The sequence below is a fragment of the Anolis sagrei genome, chromosome 5, assembly GCF_037176765.1.
Source record: "Anolis sagrei isolate rAnoSag1 chromosome 5, rAnoSag1.mat, whole genome shotgun sequence".
Classification (NCBI taxonomy): Eukaryota; Metazoa; Chordata; class Lepidosauria; order Squamata; family Dactyloidae; genus Anolis; species Anolis sagrei.
Genome location: NC_090025.1, coordinates 112,813,760 through 112,833,072, shown reverse-complemented (window position 1 = coordinate 112,833,072; position 19,313 = coordinate 112,813,760). Strand labels below are relative to the sequence as shown.

The window sequence follows — 19,313 nt, the reverse complement described above, 5'->3', positions numbered from 1 at the left end:
CCTAAGAATCTCACAAAGTTTTCTTGGGCTAGATTTATACTGCCCCAGGAACTGATTCCAGATTATCTTCTTATCCCAGATTATCTGGCAGTGTAGACTCACATTATTATTATTATTATTATTATTATTATTAAACTTTATTTGTACCCCGCTAGCATCTCTCGAAGGATTCGATGCGGCTTACACAGGCCGAGGCCTCAACACACAACACAACAATACAATCTAAGCAAATCAAACAATTAAAAACAGAATAAAGCAAAATAAACAACAGGCACAATACACTAAACACAATAAAACTGGGCCGGGCCAGAGCAATGGGTACAAGATTAAAAGTGCTGATGTGACAGGAGGTGTATATAGGGCTTCCAGGGAAAGTGCGATGTGCAGCAATCATTGGTTCTGATAAAGTGCTTATGGGACTTGGTAGTGGAGATTTCCTAATCTGGGAAGGCGCATCGGAAAAGCCAGGTCTTCAAGTTCTGAAGACAGCCAATGTAGGGGCCTGTCTAAGGTCTTTGGGGAGGGTGTTCCAGAGTCGGGGGGCCACCACGGAAAAGGCCCTGTCCCGCGTCCCCACCAAGCGCGCTTGCGACGCCGGTGGGATCACGAGCAGGGCCTCTCCAGATGACCGAAGAGAACATGCGGGTTCGTAGATGGAAATGCAGTTCAAAGCAGATAATCTGGGATCATATCCTTGGATATAGGGCTGTGTAGAAGGGATCTCAGGCAAGGACGACTGAAAGGTGGTTTGCAATGGCTTTTCTCTGCAATATAGCACCTCATGCCAGTTTCAATTCGAGTCCACTGCTGTTGCAGTCACCAAAATTTAGCAACAGGGATCCTCAACCTGTTTAATTAAATCTCTTTGTAAGAGAGAACTCCCTGATGGAGAGGTGCCTGCAAGGAATCGAACAGAAGCATCCTATTTTGAAAAATGTGACCAATCCAACCACATCATACCCTCTTTTCTCCTTCCCGGTTGTCACTCTGCTCTGCAATGAAACACAGCTCCACTTCCTTCCCGGGCTTTTGCAAGCAGAAGCATCACCATCCAGCACTTCCTGTAAGAGGGTTTGCCTTGCGCCATCTAGAGGTCGAAAGGCCAAACTGCATCCTTAGAAAGTATGCCTTTCAGAAGGATCAGATCTCTTGTCTTTGGAAGGTTCTGAGGATGCATCTGCATTGCAGAATTAATGCAGCCTGACCCCACTTTAACTGAAGTGGCTCAATGCTAGGGAATCCTGGGAGTTGGAGTTTTAGTAGGTTCTTCAGTCTTCTCTGCCAGAGAATGCTGGAGCTGTACCAAACTGCAAATCCCAAAATTATATCCCATTGCAGTCCAAATGGTGCCAGTCTACATTAATTCTACAGTATGGATTCAGTTTGGTGGTGCAGTGGGTTAAACTGCTGAGGCCTGTTGGAAACAAGGCAAGTGAGGTTTATATGTCTATGGAATGTCCTAGGTAGGAGAAAGAACTCTTGTCTGTTGGGGGCAAGTGTGGATGTTGCAATTGGCTACCTTGATACCTCCAACTGCTCACTGGAGGGAAGGATATTAGAGGCAAGATGAAGTAATTTGGCCACATAATGAGAAGACAGGAAATTTTGGAGAAGATCATGATGCCAGGGAAAATGGAAGGAAAAAGGAAGAGGGGTCGGCCAAGGGCAAGATGGATGAATGGTATCCTTGAAGTGACTGACTTGACCTTGAAGGACCTGAGGGTGGCCACGGAGCTCTGGCATGGGCTGGTCCGTGAGGTCACCAATAGTCAGAAGCAACTGAACAAATAAACAAAAGCCTTGCAGCTTCAAAGCCTGGCTGCTTTCTGCCCGGGGGAATCCTTTGTTGGGAGGCATTAGCTGGCCCTGATTGTTTCTTGTCTGGAATTCCCGTTTACTGCGCGTTATTCTTTATTAACTGTCCTGGTTTTAGAGTGTTTTTTAATACTGGTAGACAGATTTTGTTCAATGTCATGGTTTCCTCCTTTCTGTTGAAATTGTCCACATGCTTGTGGATTTCAGTGGCTTATCTGTGTAGCGGTTGTTTGAGTGGTCCAGCATTTCTGTGTTCTTAAAAAATATGCTGTGTCCAGGTTGGTTCATCAAGTGCTCTGCTATGGCTTGACTTATCTGGTTGAATTAGTCTGCAGTGCCTTTCATGTTCCTTACAGTTTAGTTTTCCATGTTTTTATAATAGAACAAGTTAGGAAATGACATTTATAACCCAGGAACAAAAATTGTGTTACATAGTTCTATCTATCCCTGTGATGAAATAATGCCATAATGAGAAGATATGTGAAGATTACAAAGTTACTGTGAAACAGTTCAGGTCGGTTTGGGGAGAGGCAGCATCTTTGCAAAATGCAAATGGAATACTATCAAGGCCATCACAAATCAACCACTTCGAAAGGAACTCTCCAGTGGCATTTAAAAAACCACTACATTTATATGTGTATATATTTGTATTGGGCAGTCATCACTTGGTTTGATGCTGGACAGAGAGATTGAAAAGGAAAGGCAGGTCTAAGCTATCATAGGTCAATCCAGCCTTTGCCCCTCAGATTGGCTTTAGGGATAAGTGGTTAATGTCCTATGTCTTATAGTACTTTGCAACTTCTTCTTAGCAATTCAGAGTATTCAAATCCTCCCAAGTGATGAACAAAAATGAAGATGGCACCAAAGAGGCAATTTTTTAAATACAAAAATACACATATTCACCTTTATACAATATGATTGAATTGCACTGAATTCTCCAAATTCACCCGCAAAACACTGAATAGTGTATGTGGCTATAAACATATAATAGTGTTTACTTTTAGCACATTAGCAAGCTGAACTTTTTTGCGAAGTCTTTTTATGCCTTTTTTAGTGAAAAGTACAATATGTACAAAAACAAAGCCCTAATTTAGTCTGTCTTTCAAATTGCTGCTTAATAACAGCACTGCTGCAAAGATGAGTTTTTCTATTTTTTGTTCTTTGTATGTCTTGCAGTTTTTGTCTTCTTTGCACCTTTTCTTTTGGCAACATTTGCTCTTGCCTTCTTCTTCTTCTTTTTCTTTGTCTTTTTGCCACTTCTGAAAAGAAGAAAATGTAAAAATTGTGCCATTTGTTAAAACTGGAAATATGACTTCAACAAATAGTTAAAAGTTCCAGGTCTTTTTTAAAAAAAAATAATTCTAAAGCTCACAGCACTATTGTGAAGTTTCTTGTATGATCCTGGAAAGTACTGTAAGGGGGCGATTAGGAACACACAAAGAGTATTCTAATACAACTTTAGCAATTTCAAAACAATTGAGACTATGACTTTTAAATCACATTCTCTGATTATTGTGCTTTAACCTTTGTCTCAGGTGTTTTTAAATATTTATCTTTTAAATGTATGCTTTTATGGTTGCATTTTAACTATGTTTTAATGTGATTTTTTAGATGTATTTTGTCTTAAGTCAAAAAGAAAGGTGGGTAATAAATAAAATATTGGGCTGCTATGAATTTTGCAGACTGTATGGTCACATTCCAGAAGCGTTCTCTCCTGATATTTCACCCACATCTATGGCAGGCATTCTCGGAGATTGCAAGGTCCGTTGGAAACTAGGCAAGTGAGGTTATATATCTGTGGAATGTTGCAATTGGCCACCTTGATTGGCATTGAATGGCCTTGCACCTTCAAAGCATGGGTGGTTCCTGCCTGGGGGCATTCTTTGCTTGGGAGGTGTTAACTGATACTGTCTGAGGGTGTCTCAAACAAAGGGTTCCCCCAGGCAGGAAGCACCCCAGGCAGGCTTTGAAGCTGCATGGCCATTCAGTGCTAACCAAGGTGGCCAATTGCAACATTATTTGATTATGGGGTTTGGGGAATACTGACTTTCCTTTCTGGAAGTTGTAGTTCACCCACAACCAGAGAAACTGTGGCCTCCACCGATGATGGACCTGGACCAAACTTGGCACACAGAACCCCCGTGACTAACTCAACCTACTGGAGGGGTTTGAGGGGACTGACTAACCATAGTGAGAGTTGTAGTTTACCCTACAGTTAGAAAGCACACTGAATCTCACCAATGATGCATCCTAAGCAAACTTGCCCATAAAACAAATAAGTACTGATGGACATTTGCATGATGAATTGTAGTTCACCCACAACCTTATGCATTTTGTACAATTAAAAATGGACTTTTTCAAGTAACCAGGTACCCAAGCTAGTATTCTATAAATGCATATTTACACCGAAACATAGCAGCTTGTGAGAGATTTGTAAAATATTCCTTTCTTGTGTGTTTGCAGCAAACATACCTGTAACCGTAGTTGAGTTTTTTAAAAGATACATGCACACACATGTGTACACAAAGAGTGTGAGTCACATGTAGTTTTCAATGTGTTAGTGAAGTGGAAAAAAGCTTTCTATAGCTGTAGTATATCAAGTATTCAATGAGGCCCTTTTTTATGAAAAGGAAATTAGCTTGTTTGTTCCCACAAAGAAAGGGAGGAAAATTCACATAACAAACTTACTGGGAACCTCTCCTGTCTACCTGCAGGTTAGGGCAGGTGGTGCGTTTATGGTCTGCGGCTCCACATATATAGCACCCAGTGTCAGTATCCTTACAAGAGTGACTTGGAAGAGCACATTTATCGCAAGTGCTGCAGTGAACCCAAGCTGCAAAATAAAAGGAACACATTAGAGCTATAAAGAAAAAAAGTGTTCATACAGCTCTAAGACAATTCCAAGCATGAGAGAGAACAGCCCTCTCCAATCACTGTGGCCCAATTGATCCAGAGAGTTCCCTTTCAAAGGCATTTCAAAACCATGTCTTACAAGTGCAACCTGCAGCAAAACATTCAGTAGCAGTTTAACATTTGTTTCCTTTGAGGAACTACTGTGTCCCCTTCAGCACAGCTATATACAATCCACATTGAACTGGATTATATGGAAGTGTGGACTCAGATAACCCACTTCAAAGCAGATATTGTGGATTATCTGTCTTGATATTCTGGGTTAAATGGCTGTTTAGAAGGGCCCTGTGTGCTGAAAATTAGGTCAAAAATACTTACTGGGTTTTACACATTTTTTGCAAAGACAGCAATGTCTCCATCGTCTCCCATCCTATTTGTAAAAAAAGAAAGGAAAAGATGAACTTTGTACTGAATTTAGACTTAAATTGTACGAATTTCCCATTTAGCCTTATGATATTTATGTTATGCTTTAAGCACAAAATCTCTTTGTCCTCTATGTATATTATTGTAGCCTTTACCCTGCAGCCTTCACCTTGTGTATGCCAAAAATATATGCTCAACTGGAAGGGAGAAATATATTACTTCACTAACATATTTCTCTTACGAGAAAAGGGTACATGCATACAGGGAGCAAGTATATATTATTTCTTTAGCAACTGTATTTAGGTTTTAGCTTCCACTTTGAAACCACTTGCTTACCCACTCCATATCTCTCTAAACCAGATCAAAGTTTAACTGTTATTAATCTCTTCCAAAAGTCATACACTTACTTTAGATGTGCACGAATTGCAGATTTCACAGTGCTGGTTGTCTAAACTGACATATCGCTGACAGACAGAGCAAAATCTGGTATAGAGAGAGAGAGAGAAAGAGAGAGAGAGAAAATAGTTGAAAGTATATATTTTTTTCTGCTTCAAGGGCTATTGCATTACACATTTCTGTAATTGATATCTTCAGCCAAATAAATGTTATTTTTATAAAAAATAAAAATAATATTTGAAGTCTGGGGATCATCAAATGTTTCTTACCTATATCCTTCCTCTGTAGGAAGCACGATCAAACGTGGTGAAAGGTTGGTAAAAATACGAACTGGGGATTGTTTACGACCCGTCTTCCCATGTTTATAAAGTGCATGATTGTCGTAGTCTACCTAGATTTTTAAAAAAAGATGCAGGGGAGGGGGAGATGCAGAAATATTGCTATGAAAAACAAAGTTTCAAACCAGTATTACAAGGACTTGTATCTCTCCAGATATGTTTGGCATAATAATAATAATAATAATAATAATAATAATAATAACAACAACTTTATTTATACCCTGCTACCATCTCCCCAAGAGACTCGGTGCGGCTTACATGAGGCCAAGCGCACAGTACATCAGTAAACAAAAAACAAAAAACATAAAAATCCTCCAAACCTTAGATACCAAAGCTAATGGTAAGGGATTCTAAGAAATGGGAGTCCTAACAAAAGGTGGTAGGCTGCAGTTACCCACACTTAATTACATGGCCCTCCAATTTTCAGGCAGGATTATTTCCTACATGGAGGCTTCTAGTAATCTCCAATCCAAACCAAAATTGACTTAACTTCGAAGTTGTATTCAGGATGAGGTGGTAAAGCAGTAGTAAGAAGTTGCAATCAGCACTGGAAGTATCCAGCAAGTATAGAATTAATTTTTGAGAACTATCACTACCATGAAGATGTCTACTATACTTAGGAGCTTGTGTGCAATGTTGTATTTGTTTATTTGTTTGTTTGTTCTTACATTTTTATCTTTCATTAGAGACAAAAAAAGATTACATATTCTGGAACCCAGTTGCACTCCGATTCTCCACTGAGAAATTTAATTTTAAAGAGAGAGATTGTGAGATTAAGGCCCCTTCCACACTGCCATATAAAATCCAGATTATGTGTTGTGAACTGGATTATATGGTACTGTAAAGGTAAAGGTTTCTCCTTGATATTATCCAATCAGATAATCCACATTATCTGCTTTGTACTGGATTATTTAAATCTACATTACCATAAGGGCAGTGGTGGCAAAGTGAGTTAAAACACTAAGATGCAGAACTTGCTGATTGGAAGGTTGGTGGGGACGGGGTGAGCTCCCATTGTTAGCCCCAGCTTCTGCCAACATAGCAGTTCGAAAACATGCAAATATGAGTAGATCAGTAGGTACTGTTTCTGCGGGAAGGTAACAGTGCTCCATACAGTCATGCTAGCCACATGACCTAGGAAGTGTCTATGGACAACACCAGCTCTTTGTCTTAGAAATGGAGATGAGCACCTCCCCCACAGTTGGACATGACTAGACTTAATATCAAGGAGAACACTTTACCTTTACAGTACCATATAATCCAGTTCACAACACACAATCTGGATTTTATATGGCAGCATAGAAGGTGCCTAAGATATGCTAAAATGAATATATCTATACCAAAGTAGATTAGGCTGAAGGTATTAAACAAATGACTGGGTGACAACAATGGTTCAAAAAAGAAGCACTCAAATATTTTTCCTATTTCATAGTAACATCAATTCTCTTTATCCATACCTGATAATCCAACATGCTGAAATGTGGGAAAAACTCAAGAATACGTGACTCAAAGAAATAAGGAAATATCCAAAGTATAGGTAACTCCTTGCTGGTATCATCTAGAAAGAAGAAGAAATGTGTATACAATTTTAAATGTTTTTTAAGGAATGGATTTTAAACAATTGTAAAAGACATAGCTGTCTACATTCAAGTTTCAGAATGGTTGCTTCTCTTTGACCTTTAGCGAAGCATTACCTAATAAGTCTGTAAAGTCCTTCAGCTCACTATAGGTACTACCTTTACTTCTGTCAGTCAGAGGATATTGAAATGTACAACCTACTGAAAATGTCAGCCTAAATTCAACAGTTCCTTGGTGTTCATGTGCCAGGGGTTTTACTCTGCAGTCAAAGCCAATTTGGAGGGAACATGGAGGGACTTCATGGGGAAGGTGTTCACTGTTAGATCTGGGCTACCTATTTGTCTGAAACAACCCATATCCGGCCTAAGAGAACAGTAACAAATAATTTCTAAGAAATCAATGAACCATTTCAAAAGTCCACCTATCATTTCAGAAACAGTTACCTGGACCTTCTGCTTGCTTCCGCATTTCCATCAATTTTTTGAAACTAAAAGCCAAAGCTTCAACCAAGCCTCCAAAGGGAGGATCGGCCACCATGATGACACCTTCACCTTTGTCTTGCTGTAAGAATTTCCGACAGATTTCATATGCAGCCTATAAGAGATAATAGTTTACTTTTAATTTAGGCTCATTTTGAGGGATCTAAAGAAATAGGTATATGTCAAGGCCCAGAATGACTTCTGGAAATCTTGATTCCTTTCCTTTAATAACAGCCGCGTTCACAAGAAAATCCCATCGGGTTCTAAGTAATTGGCTAACACAGGAGGCTCCTGATCTAGAGCTACAATGACAGAGACCACTTGCACTACTTTACACAGGACAGGGCATAGAAGCAGCTGTCTAATCAGAAGTGGTTTAAAGGCAGAATAAAGGAAAACAGGGACCTTAAGGTTGGGTTGCTGTGAGTTTCCGGGTTGTATGGCCATGTTCCAGGAGCATTCTGTCCTGACATTTCGACCACATCTATGACAGGCATCCTCAGAGGTGGAGTCCCCAGTGGCACAATGGGTAAAACCCTTGTGCTGACAATACTGCTGATCGACAGTTAAGCTATTTGCCTCAGCTCTAGCTTCCCATGTGGGACATGAGAGAAGCCTCCCACAAGATGGTAAAACATCAAACATCTGGGCATCCCCTGGGCAACATAATTGGGGATGGCCAATTTTCTCACACTAGAAGTGATTTGCAGTTTCTCAAATCGCTCCTGACATGAAAAAAAAAATCCTCAGAGGTTGTGAGGTCCATTAGAAACTAGGTGAGGGATCTAAAGAAATAGGTATATGTCAAGGCCCAGAATGACTTCTGGAAATCTTGATTCCTTTCCTTTAATAACAGCCGCGTTCACAAGAAAATCCCATCGGGTTCTAAGTAATTGGCTAACACAGGAGGCTCCTGATCTAGAGCTACAATGACAGAGACCACTTGCACTACTTTACACAGGACAGGGCATAGAAGCAGCTGTCTAATCAGAAGTGGTTTAAAGGCAGAATAAAGGAAAACAGGGACCTTAAGGTTGGGTTGCTGTGAGTTTCCGGGTTGTATGGCCATGTTCCAGGAGCATTCTGTCCTGACATTTCGACCACATCTATGACAGGCATCCTCAGAGGTGGAGTCCCCAGTGGCACAATGGGTAAAACCCTTGTGCTGACAATACTGCTGATCGACAGTTAAGCTATTTGCCTCAGCTCTAGCTTCCCATGTGGGACATGAGAGAAGCCTCCCACAAGATGGTAAAACATCAAACATCTGGGCATCCCCTGGGCAACATAATTGGGGATGGCCAATTTTCTCACACTAGAAGTGATTTGCAGTTTCTCAAATCGCTCCTGACATGAAAAAAAAAATCCTCAGAGGTTGTGAGGTCCATTAGAAACTAGGTGAGTGAGGTTTATATATCTGTAGAATGTCCAGGGTGGGAGAAAGAACTCTTGTCTGCTTGAGGAAAGTGTGAATGTTGCAATTGGCCAGCTTGATTGGCATTTAATGGCCCTGCAGCTTCAAAGCCAGGCTGCTTCCTTCCTGGAGAATCCTTTGTTGGGGTGGTGTTAGCTGGCCTTGATTGTTTTTTGTTGGGAATTACCCTGTTTTTGAGTGTTGTTCTATATTTACTGACCTGATTTTAGAGGGTTTTTAAAAAAATACTGGTAGCCAGTATTCATGGTTTCCTCCTTTCTGTTGAAATTGTCCACATGCTTGTGGATTTCAATGGCTTCTCTGTGTAGCCTTAAGATTCTCCATCGAGAATTAGCACCTAGACATCAGAATTAGTCTTTACACTGTGCTGAGACACACTGTATTCTTGTTCAAATTCTAATAATTATTTCCAAGTTGTTGTAGGTTTTTTCCGGCTATATGGCCATGTTCTAGAGGCATTTCTCCTGACGTTTCGCCTGCATCTATGGCAAGCATCCTCAGAGGTTGTGAGGACCTCCTTTGAGGAAAGTGTACAACAACTACTTTCAAAGCAAGTACTGCACAATTAAACAGGAAATAACACTTTCAGACCAGGAACAGAAACATTTTCAAATGTTGTGGCATACTGTAATTTATATAAGCCCTCCTATATGAAAGACCTTAGTTTACCTGCCATATTTTTTATTCATTTTGATCTTTTTTACGGTATATATAAATTCATCTGATTCAGTACATATATTGCATTTTTATCTGGCTGCCTTAAGAAGAGGGCAAAAATGGAAATAAAAGAAGTGAACTGCATGAGCCTTGGATAATCTCCATGTACTAAGGGCACAGTTATACCTTTGTGATCATTTTGATTCTCATATTCATTTCACAATACATTTTATTAACGCTAAATTCCACAATGATTACATAGTCACATTCAGTATTTCTTACCTCTCCAGCAAAGAAATAATGGTTAAACATATTATAGTGGCAGAATTCTTCTTCTGTGTAAAACTGAGAATACCTGTAAAAAGAATGATGATAATTACTTGCAAAATTGAGGTATTAGCTGAAGTCAACATATGAAATGGTTTAATATCAAACCTTCCCTAACCTTTTATTTAAAGGCACCTTCCTTCCTTTTTTTCTTTCTTTCCTAACCTGAAACCCTTTTCATAATCACCTTCACTATCTCCAAGTCTCCATCACATCAACTTAGCCAAACTGGGAACAGAACTGTTACCAACACAGTGCAATTCAAGAATTACTTGGATTCTTAATTGGCTATAGATTTATTAAGGTAACTAGATATAAATGTTTGGCCCCTACTGAGAAGCCCTTTATCAGCATAGTGATAAAGCTTAGAAATGAAGTAGCTTCCGAACAGAGAAGTATGAACTCTAAATGAAGACAGCATCAAACTAAATATAAATCCTACCTGAAATCAATATCTAACAAAAGGCTCTTCATCTCCTGTTTGCACGATGCTTGGAATTTAATCAATTCATGAAGCCTGGGAGAAAAAATAATAATCACGAAGCCATAATTCACAAAAAAAAAATCATGCAATAAACAGGGAAAACAGAAAGTGATCTTTTTTAAGAACACAAATCATTTCCTGCTAAATGTAATTTCTAGTAAGGTTATTTATTATGGGTTTCAGGATGTACTAAGTATAATCTCCACTCCAGGAACAGGGTTTGGCAGCTTTGGCTGCAAGGAATAAAAAATTGGGCTAGAGAGGGGGACTTTTCATAAAATCTGAACGTCAGAGAAATAAATCCCCGCAAATCATATGTGGTCTGTGGCTTGCAACTGTCCTACAGCCATGACATGCTTCTAACATAGCATTAGCTCAGATCATAAAGTATCAGTAAAAGTATTTTTAAATTGGTTGCAGCCATTTTAATTTTCCAAAGGTTTACAATTTTGATGTCTGTAGTCTGTAAGTTTTAAACTCTACATTGTATTTTTTAACCTCTGTTCATCACTTTGAGTGTCTTTAAGAGCTTGAATCTCAATAATCATAATAATCATCATTCTAGATTGAGTTGTTACCTGTGGCATTACTGCTCCTGGGTAGAGAAATCTCTGAAGGCCTCAAGAAAAAGTTGTAGCTATGAGCCTATCAATAAGCAACAACAAATCTCTGCTTTCTACAGCTAAATGTTTGCCCAGCATCAGTTTCCCAATCCTAATTTCATGGGACAGAAATCAAGGCACCTGGCATATTCTCAAAGGCATTTTTTTACTGCCAGTTGTTCACTTGAAGACCTGGGATACTTGTGATGATAACCTCAAAATCATGTATCATAACCTAAAGTTTTATATGATCAGGGAGGACAATAAAATATCAAAAATATATGAGAGAAAAATTTGGAGAGTACCAGCTTGTAGGCAGGCATGTAGCCGGGGGGGGGGGGGGGGGGGCTTGAGGGGCTTCACCCCCCCCCCTGAAATTCTCATGGTGGTTCGCGAAAAGGCCTTACTGGTGCATTATTTAAACTGTTATGTTTATTCATATCATGATCTGATCACCATACTCAATATATCCCATATGCATGGGGGTATTGGGGTAATGATACAAAAGGTTTGGTAGGGTAAACCCTCTTTCACTCAGACTCAGCCCCTCCCCCCCCGAAACCCCCCCTGAAAAAAATCTCAGCCCCCCCCCCCCCCCGAAACGAAATCCTGGCTACGGGTCTGCTTGTAGGTTTAGCAAAACATTCATTTGGGGGAATTTCATTTCACAGATGTTTACATGAGATAGTCCTAGACTTGTGTTTCTCAAATTCTGCTCCTGCAATGTTTTGGACCTTAGCTCCCATCATTCCTAACAGCTGGTAAAATAAGATGTCTATCTATCTGTCTTAGACTATCTAATAACTGTCTTCTTCTTAACTTTTGTCCTCAAGAGGCTTTGGACTTGGGGCCATTCAGACAGGACCATGCTTGGTGGGGTTTCTAGGAATTAAAGGTTAAATGATATGGAGAGGATTAAAGGCTGATTCAGTACATTGATTCTTAACTGTGGGTCCCAACACCAAATGGGGTCCTCTTACATGACTATGGGGGTCAAGAAAAAATTGGCAACAGGAAAAGGTTTCCGAATGCCACCCATTTGCACATCTGTTAGTAACGAAGTGAAGTGTTTACAGTGAACTCTGCAGAAAATGCTTCAGCTGGATTACACACAAAGCAAAATCAGCGTGTTTAGTGAGCCTTGCAAATGACGATTCCTGATAGATGGCTCCTAACTATGACCTGAATTCAGTTCCTATATTTTTAAGCTAAGGTGTAATGACCCTATTATAATTGCTCTATTCCTATTCTACTATTTGTTATATCCACCTTTTTTGACCAATCTATCCTTTAACTCATTTTACATATTGATCCCCTCCCCCCAAAATGAGGTTAGAGGTACCTATGTTGTTGCTTATGTTTGCTTTTATTGCTTATGATGATGTTGTTTTTATGTTTTATATTTCATTGTTCTGTTTTTAATTGTATGTAGTCTGGGCATGGCTCCATGTAAGCCACCCCAAGTCCCTTCAGGGAGATGGAGGCAGGATAGAAAAATAAAGTTGTTGTTGTTGTTGTTATTATTATTATTATTATTATTAAATGCTGATTTATTTTGAGTAAATGTTTGATTTTTATATCTATTTTATATGCCTATATACCCGGGGACACGTCTACTATTATCTATTTGAAAAATGTCTTTATCCACTAATAGAAGGAGTGCAAAGAATCGGTCAGTCCACTAGGAAGGGAGTTTTTGAACAAAAAGAGGTTGGTGCTATTTGATTAAATAAAGTTCTCCTCAGCTCCTTAGTGGGGCAGAATATGGACCTCCAGCTTTGATCAGGAGTAGCCCATAGGCAAGAGTGAGGGATGATGGGAGTCATAGTTTGATAACACCCAGTGTCCACCCTCATTCAATCACTGCAAAGTCCTCGTAACTAAATGCTCACAGAGGCCCCTTCAACACACCTGAATTAAACCCCCCAATATCTGCAGTGAACTGGACTCAGATAACCCAGTTCTGAGCAGATATTGTGGGATTTTCTGCCTTGATATTCTGGGTTATATGGCTGTGCGGAAGGGCCCAGAGATACATAACACATTGCTTAAAAGTATTGTAGTTAAGAAATACGCTCAGTCACTTTACCTTGGGGTGCCGACACAAAGGACCCTTTTGAAGCCCTGAGCAACGATCAGGTCAAAGAGGAACTGGCAACTTCTGTCCGCAAAGAGATACTGTGCATTTGTCTTCTTATTCTCCAGGGGACTGAGGAGCTGGCTGGGTCTTTTGAGCTGGGACACAGAGATGTCACTCAGTACTTGATGGCCAGGGTGCCTTCCCCACTCCAGTGGCAACAGCAGCTGTTGGCATTCTCTACAAAACGTCCGTTTCGATAGTGGCAAGGCAAGAAACGCTTTGTACCTCATGTCCGAAAACAAATGAAAAAACTAAGGAACTTGGGGCGACTATAAGGCAAAATAAAATACATACAAAACTTAGATGATAACATCAAGTAAAAATGCTAAACAAGAACATGGTCCTACTGCCCAAGCCATATTGAAGAGATCACTGGCCATCACAGGCACCTACCAGTAGCTGCTTCAGTTGTAAGAAATCTGATGGAAAAGGTTGGAACTGATTGTGTCTTAGGGAGTTAGCCATAGTATGGCAAATGTTTGGAGGTTTGCTGAATGGAGGGACAGCTGCTAATCTCCCTTTTACAAGAACACTCATGTTCTGAAAATTAACTCCATTAAATTTTAGTTCAATTTCTTATGTCCCAACCAACTTAGTAAAAGTTATTAGTGTCAAAGTGCTAGAACACTTCCTATGAGGCTTCAAAATATCAAAATAATTAAAACTTACATTTTAAAACGAGTGAAATTAGTGCTGGTTAAATTCAAATTTAAAGGAGATAGAGTCAGAATGAGTACCTTTCCACATTGTCTGCATGAGAGAAAGTTGGTTGGCGACTTTGGTTGTACTCTTCGCGTGCTAAAAGTCTAGCTTCTGATACCTGAGAAATACATATATGGAAAAATATAAATCATAGTTTTCAAAAATTCAGTAAGATCAAGTTTCATTTTTTTCCTTTCAACATTTGCATTTCAGGAAGAAAAGAAAGGGCTTCAAGAGTTCTTTTTCTCACCCTGGACATCATTCCACAGATATATAAACCTCACTTGCCTAGTTTCCAACAGGCCTCACAACCTCTGAGGATGCCTGCTACAGATGTGGGAGAAACTTCAGGAGAGAATGCTTCTGCAACATGGCCATACAGCCCAGAAAACTCACAGCAACCCAGTGATTCAGCCACAAAAGCCATCGACAACACAAGATCTTCATTGTCTTTTTACTAATCCTAAGAGAAGCCTCAGTCCTACATACTAATTATTGTTTTCATTTAATCCCTGGCCAATCCCTGAGATCAAGATCATACATTCACTTGGAAAAAGATTTTGCTTTGTCTTATTCTATTATGCAAAGTATTATGTGCCTCACTGGGATTATAAATGGTCTAAGTTTTGAATTATGATTTCCTTTATTTATATCTCACTTTTGCTCCAATAAACTCAATCTGGTTTATATGAGGGCCTTCCTCCTCATCTTATCTTCATGGCAACTCTTTAGAGAAGGTTACAATAAAAGGGAATGACTAATCCAAAAATTACCTGGTGAATTTAATGACTCTGTGTGGATTATGTTCCAGTCCAAAGTTCTAATCACTACACTGCACTGGTTATCCAACTCTTTTATGATCTACTTCTTTTCTCCCCTTTTATATTTATTTTTGAGTCTGTGGACTTAACAGCATAACTGATTTTTGAAGAGCTCATTTGCAGAGTATATGGAATTTACTTGTATTTTATGTGTTTTATTGTATTATTATGTGCTGTTCTGTAAGCTGCCCTGAGTCCTTCCTGGGAGATGGTGGTGGGATACAAATAGTTGTTGTTGTTATTATTATTATTATCACAACGTAGCCTTTTTTACATACACTAAATAAAAATAATACTCAAATTTCTTTGATTCTGCAAAGTTACCGAGGGAGTTGATGAATATCTATTTATTTACTATTATATTACACTACATAACAAAATTTGGAAAATATTCTGTTCCTGGTTTGAAAGTATTATTTGAAAGTATTATTTCCTGTTCAATTCGGCGGCACTTCCTATTTATTTGTTATACTCCAGAAACTTCATTTTTGTGGCTGTCACAAACTATGTTGAATTGGTTGAAACTCTGAGATATTCTTTGAAAAACTATAGCAAAATGTGCTGCCAGATCTTCCGCAGTAACAAAGTTTTTGCAGTTTAATAAACTTTTCCGTTTTTGTGATAGAACTATTAAGAAATGACATTTATCATCCAGGAACAAAAATTGTATTACATAATGTTATTATCAAATAATAGACTTAACTCTCTCACTTAAGTCAATGAAATTAAACCATGTCCAACTTGGTTTATCTAGAACTGGCAGAGAAATTATAATGTTCCAACTGTATTGTTTTGATTCACCTTTTCATCTTCCCACTGAAAGAAGTTACAGTCCTTTCTTTCTCTGCAAGCGGAACAAGCATAAAACCTTCTTCCCTCTTCTTTTCCTTGAACCATCTTTGCAAATAGAAGAGTTGGACCTAGAAGTGGAAAAACAAGGAATCTATTTAATGGATGTCAAAATGAAGGATAGAGGGAGAATTATAGGAACTTCCCAGAACTGATAATAATGATTAACATGCCTTTTGTGATTTGTAACAAAATCAGTTTCAAGGTGCTCATCCAAAGGAAATTGGGAGGATAGTTCCTACGGAAGTCAATGGAATGTAGCTGTTTAATATAATTGTAGAGCTTATTTCCAAAAGGTACCAAATACGCCTAATTTTTTTAAAGGCACCAGAAAAAAATGCCAAGGATAGTAAAGGTAAAGGTTTCCCTTTGACATTAAGTCTAGTCACGTCCGACTCTGGGGGTGGTGTTCAACCCTAAGCCGAAGAGCCAGTGTTGTCCTTAGACCCCTTATAGGTCATATGGCTTGCATGACTGCATGGAGCGCTGTTACCTTCCCACTGAAGCAGTACATATTGATCTACTCACATTTGCCTGTTTACGAACTAGCTTGACAGAAGCTGGGGCTAACAGCGGGAGCTCACCCTGGTCCCCGGATTCGAACCACCAACTTTTTGGTCAGCAAGTTCAGCAGCTCAGTGGTTTAACCTGCTGTGCCACTGGGGGTTCCTGCTGAGGATATTATTTCTTTATGTACCATATTTATACTCTGCCCTTCTCACCCTGAAGGGGACTCAGAGCAGCCTTATAGATAGGCAACAATTTAATGCCATATAAAAGCATCAATCAATTAAAATAAACAATTACATTAAAATCATAGAGTTAAAACATCTTAGCAGCAACATTTAAAAAACCACGCAGTCCAAAATTGTAATCCAGAGCCATTCCAATTGTCGATTGCACATATTCCATATCAATTTCTTGCACTGCATTACTATCCTGATCAAAGGGTTGGTCCAACAGCCATGTCTTCACTTCCTTTCCAAAGGCCAAGAGGGAGTTCCATAGTCAAGGAGCCACCACTGAGAAAGGCCCTGTCTCTCATCCCCACCAACCATAGCTGCAAAGGAGGCGGGACTGAGAGCAGGGCGTCCCTGGAAGATCTTAACCTCTCGAGGTGGTTCAAAAGGTATGCATTCTATTGCTTAAAATGCAATTTTCCAAGCCCAATACCAAAGTAATTGGATACATTTGGATAGTTTTGACCTGTGCATAATATTCTATTCCTGGGCAACAATGTGCTGCCACCTATAACTCATTTTCCAGTTTTTTTGGCTTTGGTACTTTTTGAAAACAAACTCCACCATTACAAAGTACTCATAAAACAGTGCTGATTTCATTCAAAGTCCAGGAGTGCACACATTCACATTTGGACTAATAATATTGAAGTTGCTGATGGAAGTATAAGTCTAGACAGAAACTGTAAAGAATTCAGAGCTTGCAATACAATTATATATATACTAGCTGTCCTCTGCCACGCGTTGCTGTGGCCCAGTCTGGTAATATGGAAAATAAAGTAATTAGAAAGTGCTGATTTCTAATATATGTCTTTATGCTTGTGGGTAAACAGTATTTCTTGCTGTTTCTTTGTCAGTGTTGATGTGGAGATTGTCTGGTTTTCCTACTCTGGAACATGTAACATATCATTGTCCTTTTTTAGCGGTCCCTTTCAAATCTATAATACTTTATCTGCGTGTGTGTGAATCATATATATCTATCTATATCTATGGCTGGATGGCTTTCTGTCAGGAGGGCTTTGATTACGTTTTCTTGCCCTGGTGAACGGAGTTGGACTGGATGACCTTAAGTATTTTCTGTTGGTCATGGGGGTTCTGTGTGGGAGGTTTGCTCCAGTTCTGTCATTTGTGGGGTTCATTCAGAATAGTATTTGATTGTAGGTGAACTATAAAACTCCCAAATGCCAAGGTCTATTTCCCCCAAACTCCATCTGTGTTCATATTTGGGCATATGGAGTATTCGTGCCAAGTTTGGTTCAGATCCATCATTGCTTGAGTCCACAGTGCTCTCTGGATGTAGGTGAACTACAACTCCCAAACTCAAGGTCAATGCCCACCAAACGCTGCTAGTATTTTCTGTTGGTCATGGGAGGCCTGTGTGTCAAGTTTGGTTCAATTCTATTGTTGGTGGAGTTCAGAATGCTCTTTGATTATAGGTGAACTATAAATCCCAGCAAATACAACTCCCAAATGACAAAATCATAATTTTTGAATGATGGTCACTCCTTGTGTTGTGAGACGTTTTGTTGCCAAATTTGATGTGATTTCGTTCATTGGTTCTGCACAGAGCATATATTTATAGTTCACCCACAATCAAAGACCATTCTGAAACTACAGTTTGCATTTGTGCTTGGATATTAGAACAACCAGCCTCATGGTCTTTCCATAGCTTCTTATCCTATCTTATCTTATCTTATCTTACCTTATCTATCTATATATGGGAAGAGGACTTCATTTCCCAGGATTCTCTGCCAGCAAAGCCAACCGTTGGGAATTCTGGGAGCTGAAGTCTAAAACCTTGAGATGACTGAACTGCAGCAAGCACTCAGCAAGGAATCCCCAGCTACCTAAGGTGATTTGGACTTCAACTCCCAGAAGCCTCAGCTCCCTTGATGGATAATTAGGGATTCTGGGAGTTGAAGTCCAAAACATCTTGGAAAACTGGTGCTTGGGCAACACTAATAAGAGATGTTCACGACTGGCTAAAGAACACTGTGCAGACTTTTAAAAAATGCTTAGTAATACATGTTGATGAAGAACAGAAGAGCTGGCCTTCACTCACCGTGCGGGCAATGCGGAGCTGGGACTGTGCCTTCCCCTTTAAGAACGAGGGCCACGCCGGCGCGCGCGCCCTCTTCCATCGCAGCCGAAAGGAGTCTCGCGCAACCCTCCCAAGAGTTCACGCAGCCGCAAAACAACCGACCACGTCAGGTTCCTCACCGAACGCCTGCGGGGTAGGCAAAAGTCTGTATGGCAAGCAAAGCCCACGGAAAGGTTTCAAAAAGATGTGTGCACGATCTGCGTCGCATGAGAACCGGAAGTGAGGATTATCTTCCATTCTAAACTCTAAGTTCCCTTTTCAGAGAAAGGAACCAATTGGCGCCGCCGGCAAACGAGAGGTGAATATAAGCCACGCCCACTGACTTCCTGTTTGGCTTGTCTCTTTTTTCCATAGCCTTGGAAGCCTGTGGTTTGTAGCAGCAGCATTGAATCGGAATAGACCTTATGAGCCTTCTAGTCCCACCCCCTGCCAAGCAGGAAAATCGCATTCAAAGCAACCCCGACAGATGGCCATCCAGCCTCTGTTTAAAAGCTTCCAAAGAATGAGCCTCCACCACATTCCCGGGCAGAGAGTGCCACTGCTGAACGGCTCTCACACTCAGGAAGTTCTTCCTAATGT

General features: G+C 39.9%; 2 protein-coding genes across 2 annotated transcripts in view; both read right to left on the bottom strand.

Annotated features, from left to right (window-relative positions):
• ANAPC4 (anaphase promoting complex subunit 4) overlaps positions 1-1,072 on the bottom strand; it is a 30,052-nt gene extending 28,980 nt beyond the window's left edge. The window contains exon 1 of the mRNA XM_060777866.2: positions 961-1,072. The gene's annotated coding sequence lies outside the window, so the exon portion shown is untranslated. The remainder of the gene's footprint in view (positions 1-960) is intronic.
• Positions 1,073-2,621: 1,549 nt separating this feature from the next.
• Positions 2,622-18,983, bottom strand: ZCCHC4 (zinc finger CCHC-type containing 4). The gene is made up of 13 exons (XM_060777867.2): positions 18,696-18,983; positions 15,849-15,967; positions 14,262-14,344; positions 13,474-13,749; positions 10,741-10,815; positions 10,254-10,326; positions 7,844-7,994; positions 7,280-7,380; positions 5,754-5,875; positions 5,496-5,571; positions 5,044-5,095; positions 4,504-4,648; positions 2,622-3,074 (listed from the first exon to the last, which is right to left on the bottom strand). Exons 1-13 carry the CDS (start codon positions 18,772-18,774, stop codon positions 2,963-2,965), a joined length of 1,464 nt encoding a protein of 487 aa, XP_060633850.2. The 5' UTR covers positions 18,775-18,983; the 3' UTR covers positions 2,622-2,962.
• Between the last annotated feature and the right edge of the window lie 330 nt (positions 18,984-19,313).

Excerpts from the sequence above, each read along its gene's own strand:
- ZCCHC4 (XM_060777867.2), bottom strand. The coding sequence starts at position 18,774 with ATGGAAGAGGGCGCGCGCGCCGGCGTGGCCCTCGTTCTTAAAGGGGAA. Across the intron at positions 15,968-18,695 it reads AGCTCCGCATTGCCCGCACG|GTCCAACTCTTCTATTTGCA; the intron begins GTGAGTGAAGGC and ends TTCCACTTCTAG. Across the intron at positions 10,327-10,740 it reads TTGTTAGATATTGATTTCAG|GTATTCTCAGTTTTACACAG; the intron begins GTAGGATTTATA and ends TTCTTTTTACAG.